Source organism: Lygodium microphyllum, chromosome 16 (genome assembly GCF_053477565.2).
Source record: "Lygodium microphyllum isolate KBCC chromosome 16, Lygodium_microphyllum_v1.1.10, whole genome shotgun sequence".
Taxonomy (NCBI): Eukaryota; Viridiplantae; Streptophyta; class Polypodiopsida; order Schizaeales; family Lygodiaceae; genus Lygodium; species Lygodium microphyllum.
In genome coordinates this window covers 122,736,134-122,740,889 of record NC_141150.1, presented here as the reverse complement: position 1 = coordinate 122,740,889, position 4,756 = coordinate 122,736,134, and the positions used below count along the sequence as shown (strand labels likewise).

The 4,756-nt window shown below is 43.0% G+C and overlaps 1 protein-coding gene across 2 annotated transcripts; it reads left to right on the top strand.

Moving 5' to 3' along the window:
- The first annotated feature begins 1,180 nt into the window (after positions 1-1,180).
- LOC148023346 (putative pectinesterase 53) lies at positions 1,181-4,380 on the top strand. Of its 2 annotated transcripts, XM_087695207.1 has the most exons (5): positions 1,181-1,664; positions 2,120-2,357; positions 2,474-2,680; positions 2,955-3,190; positions 4,064-4,380. In XM_087695207.1, the coding sequence occupies exons 2-5, from the start codon at positions 2,310-2,312 to the stop codon at positions 4,209-4,211; spliced, it is 639 nt and encodes a 212-aa protein (XP_087551333.1). In that variant the 5' UTR covers positions 1,181-1,664; positions 2,120-2,309; the 3' UTR covers positions 4,212-4,380. The 2 variants fall into 2 exon arrangements, with proteins under 2 accessions (XP_087551333.1, XP_087551332.1); XM_087695206.1 differs by having other exon boundaries at positions 1,181-2,357.
- Positions 4,381-4,756: the final 376 nt, after the last annotated feature.

The following is a 4,756-nucleotide window of genomic DNA, read 5'->3' as shown; positions in this document are numbered from 1 at the left end:
TCCTCACAATAGAGGTAACGAGAGCCCCGTCACACCAGAGCCAACAAGGGGGGGGAGGGGGGGTATGAGGAAGCGTTTTTGCAAACAACATTTCTTTGTGGTCACACTTGCTCCCTGAACACAAGGGTTTTAACAACAATGACAAAATCAACCCCATCAATATGGTGTCAAAGTGTCATTGTCACAATTGATTGAGGTTCAAAGTCAAAGTGTCGTCACAATTGATTGGATATTGAGCCTCACAGACCCTCCATGGATGAATCACTTGCATTAACCCTCTTTGCGGCGAGATCGTGCTACTTCTTGTCAACGGTGTATGTACTAGGGCCAATTGAGGGGTATGAAGAAAACCCCACTACCCCTGTTCTTGATGGGCGCGATCGAGGAATAGTGGGGGGAATGGGGTCTCGCTACCGCTGTTCGCCCTAGACACGAATTACAAGCCCTAAGAGAACTCAAAGGTTTGAGCACCTCCATGGACGAATCACTTGCATTAACCCTCTTTGTGGTGAGATCGTGCTACTTCTTGTCAACGGTGTATGTACTAGGGCCAATTGAGGGGTATGAAGAAAACCCCACTACCCCTGTTCTTGATGGGCGCGATTGAGAAGTAGTGGGGGGAATGGGGTCTCGCTACCCCTGTTTGCCCTAAACACGAACAAGCCCTAAGAGAACTTAAAGGTTTGAGCATCTTTTTCAATCGATTTACTTGAGCCCCTTGCTGGGCTAGAAATCTTGTCTCATGAGTTGTGGGTGAGGCGAGAAACTCAAGGGATCGAGTTGATTGTGGGCTCCAGCCTCCCCCACAACTCGTTGCATGACTGACTAGGAGCATGAGCTGTCCCCCCCAGTCCCCCCAGTCGGCATTTCTGGCTGGCATTGGAGATTCAAACCTACGACTCCAAGTCTGTCGAAGCTATCCATAATTTGTTATGACGTCATGAGTTGAGTGCATTCAAGAGGCTGGCTATCTAGTAGGATGGTCATTGGTGTAGGGAGCCTCGAGAGTCGAGAGCCCAAGTTTGAAAAGGAACTGTGCGAGATCTTATTCCTCTCAGCTCTAGTCAAATTATACGGGCTGATGATTGCTCAAGTCAGAAGTGTGTCGTGTCACGTGTGTACTATAAAAGGGCATGGATATGACAAGTGCCGCATCTGCAAGTACTGAGATTAAGCCCACTACAGTGTCACAGACACACACGCACCCACTCTCTCTCTCTCTCTCTCATATTGTTGTACGTATACTACGCACTACGCACACTCTCTCGAGTTTCTCACTCATATTTCTAAATTCTAATATTATGGGTAATCTCGTGCACAGTATGACGGTCTCCACTGGTCCGCGGTATAAGTGGCAGCAGGCGCAGCTTACTTGCAGCCCACCCGCCCGCCAATCAAAACTTGACATTTGGCGAGCGCCAAGCCGAGATCACCGCCTGGGTTGGTTACGTGGCCTTCAAGCACCGCAGCGCTAGCACTACTACCACTTCTTCTTCTACTACGTCGGTCGATAAGATTCAGGATGCCACGTCATCGTCGGCAGGAGGAGCAGTTCTGACGGTGGGCAAGAGCGGCCAGTACCGCACCGTCCAGGCTGCCGTGGACGCAGTGCCCAATCACAACAGCCAGCGTGTCACCATCCGCATCGCAGCGGGCACCTACACGTGAGAGCCCCAACTCTTAACGCTCCCCTTAATCCTTCTGGCAATATTATTCACTACCATTAGGTTGTCGCTTCGCATTTTCACCAGCAGCCTGGATTCGTATGGGCCATCACCCAGCTCGCCATGATAAAAAGATTAGATTTTCATTATCCCCAGGGACGTTGAGCCACACGCATATGGGGGCTACGAAGTTTGGAGACTCTATATTAGCCCATTTATAAGTAATTTGTGCTCCGCCATCATTATCCGGATAACCTGCAGTACCTTGGCACTCTTGCTGTCATAGTGCTTTACTGTTTTAATCCCGAGGCTATCGATTTAGTATAAGCTAGGGTACTTCTTATCACAAGCGTTCTTCCAGTTTTAATCCGATTAGCCCTCACTACCATATTCTATCTTCATCTCATCACTGTTTCACAAGCTGTTCAAATGAAACTAGCACTATTACATTACAGGGTCATGAACCAATTAGCTGATGATGTCCGCCTCTGGTGGGTTTTCTGTTCCTGATGATCTTGGAGGGAGAAGGTGGTCATCCCAAGTACGAAACCGTATATCACATTCATTGGTTCCGGCAGAGACGTCACGACTATTACTTGGGGTGACACTGCCTAGAGCAGCGGGAGCACATTCAAAAGTTCTAGCATGGCCATCAACGCCGACAATTTTATTGCACGTGATATTTCTTTCAGGGTAAGATGCATCTTAACAAAAAAATGTTGCATGGAAGATATCCTATGGATAATCATGCTTGCGGCAGCATGCTTGCTCGCTAACACATGCATCCTGATTTTTGAGTTGCACTACAGAACTCTGCTCCTGCTCCCGCTCCAGGGGCGGTAGGCAAACAAGCAGTTGCCTTGCGTATATCGGGAGACAAGGCGTCGTTCTACAATTGTGGCTTCTACGGAGCACAGGACACTTTGTATGACCATGCTGGCAGACATTATTTCCAAGGTTGCTTCATTCAAGGATCCATTGACTTCATATTCAGAGATGGTCTATCTTACTATGAGGTAATCTCTAGTGCTAATAAGCATGACCTATTGGATCAAAGCCAATGCTAGGCTTTGAGAATACCTCCATTCAAGCATCAATTGATTAGAATACTCTTTACAACGTCCCAATGTCATAAGACTACCATCATGGGTAATTAGCATATAAACCCACGACATTCTCATGGATTAATCCCTGAATAACTTTGAATAAATGGTGCATTCATGGGTAAAGTATGACACTTGGATTCTACAATATCCTCAGATTAAACATGTATTGCTTTAAAATTTACAGGGTTGTGAGTTGCATTCCATAGCTACCAGTTCAGGCTCCGTGACAGCACAAAACCGACAAAAGCCAGGAGAAAACACTGGCTTCTCATTTGTGAATTGCAAGATTACAGGGTCCGGCATGATCTACCTTGGAAGGGCATGGGGGCCTTATTCTCGAGTGGTCTTTCTCTACTCTTACATTGACAACATCATCGTGCCTGCTGGATGGAATGATTTCGGAGATTCGAGCAATCAAAAGTGAGTCCCAGTGTGCACATATACACATACACACATGTAGGCATATGCACCCATGCACATGTGTACACACACATACATACAAATTTGTATGCAGACACACACAAGCACAAACACACACACACATACACACACACGTGTGTGCGTGCCTATGTGTGTAAAAAAAACTTCCCTACCCACAACACACATACCCCCACATAAATGAATCTTCTTGATAACTATCCTATTAGCACATGCATTCATATGTATGTAGAGACACATACACATGCATGTTCATACACACACACTCACACATCAACGTAATATGAGAATCTATGTAGTACTTAAACATTTAGTTTTCCAAATCGATGGAAATGAGATTATGACTAGATTTCATGTCAAAATCATAAAGTCACCTAGTTCTATCCCCAAGTGTTCAAGAATTTAGAATGTCAATTATTAAAATTCTGTGACCTACATATGTGGGTTGAAAGTCAACTTTCACACCTCACCTACATAGATGGAAAAAGAAATCGCAACAATGTAGTATGTAAGAAACCCTATAGAAATTGCTTTATTTTGTGCTACAAGAATATTATCGAACCTTCCTAGGTGTTGCCCACTTCAAAAGGTCAAAATTGCAAAAGCTAACATTTGTCCTATGACAAGAAAGTTAAGGCCAAGCCCAATATAAAATATTTTTGCTACTCTTAGCTTTCATGATCACCATCCAAGTGCAAAGCCGAGGTTTGTTATTGACATTTCATGCAAGTGCTTGAATACTTATCACACTAGTCATAATATTGGGTTGGAACTATATTTATGCCTTCTTTACGCCATTTATGCTTGTGCTACTAGTTCAATAAACTAATCTTAATTAGTTTTTTCATGATATAGGATAGCCTTCTATGGAGAATATCAATGCTTTGGACCTGGGGCCAACACGAAGAATAGGGTTGCATGGTCTTACCAATTAACTGCTACACAAGCAGCTGCCTTTGCATCCCTAAGTTTTGTGGATGGACAATTGTGGGTCCAATCATAGAACTATAGCAATCACCTACAAGATTCAATTACAAAGTGTAGCATTATTTTAGGGGAATTCCAATTTGCCACCCTATTCAATCATACATTTTCCTTTTTGGACATATAGTATTGCTCCCCATATGTATCATGCCATAGATCATGTTTATACAAATTATACAAGTATGATAGTGAGAAATTTTTAGACACATGCTCAACAAGATTCTCAACATCATTCTGTCTATGAAACTTAAAAGTAGTTGTAGTGATCCAACAATGGGGTATATTATCTTGTCCATGTCAACCTAAGAAAAAAGTTCATTGATCATATCTATTTCTAAGTATCTAAGCATTTAAGGTTCCATTTTGTGCAAACTTATCATAGAATGGTGTGACAATACCACAAGTTAATTTAAATTAAGAACAAAAAACATAAATAAGCACTGTAATTTTGAGAAACTATAACAATAGTATCTATGCATTAGTTCAAGTATTTGAATAGTATTATACAACTATCTACTTTTGTTGTTGCTAGAACAAATGTGTAATGGATACATCTTTTGAGCC

Bases quoted from the DNA above. Each gene is read 5' to 3' on its own strand.
- LOC148023346 (XM_087695207.1), top strand. From the start codon at position 2,310: ATGGCCATCAACGCCGACAATTTTATTGCACGTGATATTTCTTTCAGG. The intron at 2,358-2,473 runs GTAAGATGCATC...GTTGCACTACAG, and splicing joins CACGTGATATTTCTTTCAGG to AACTCTGCTCCTGCTCCCGC. The intron at 3,191-4,063 runs GTGAGTCCCAGT...TTCATGATATAG, and splicing joins GGAGATTCGAGCAATCAAAA to GATAGCCTTCTATGGAGAAT.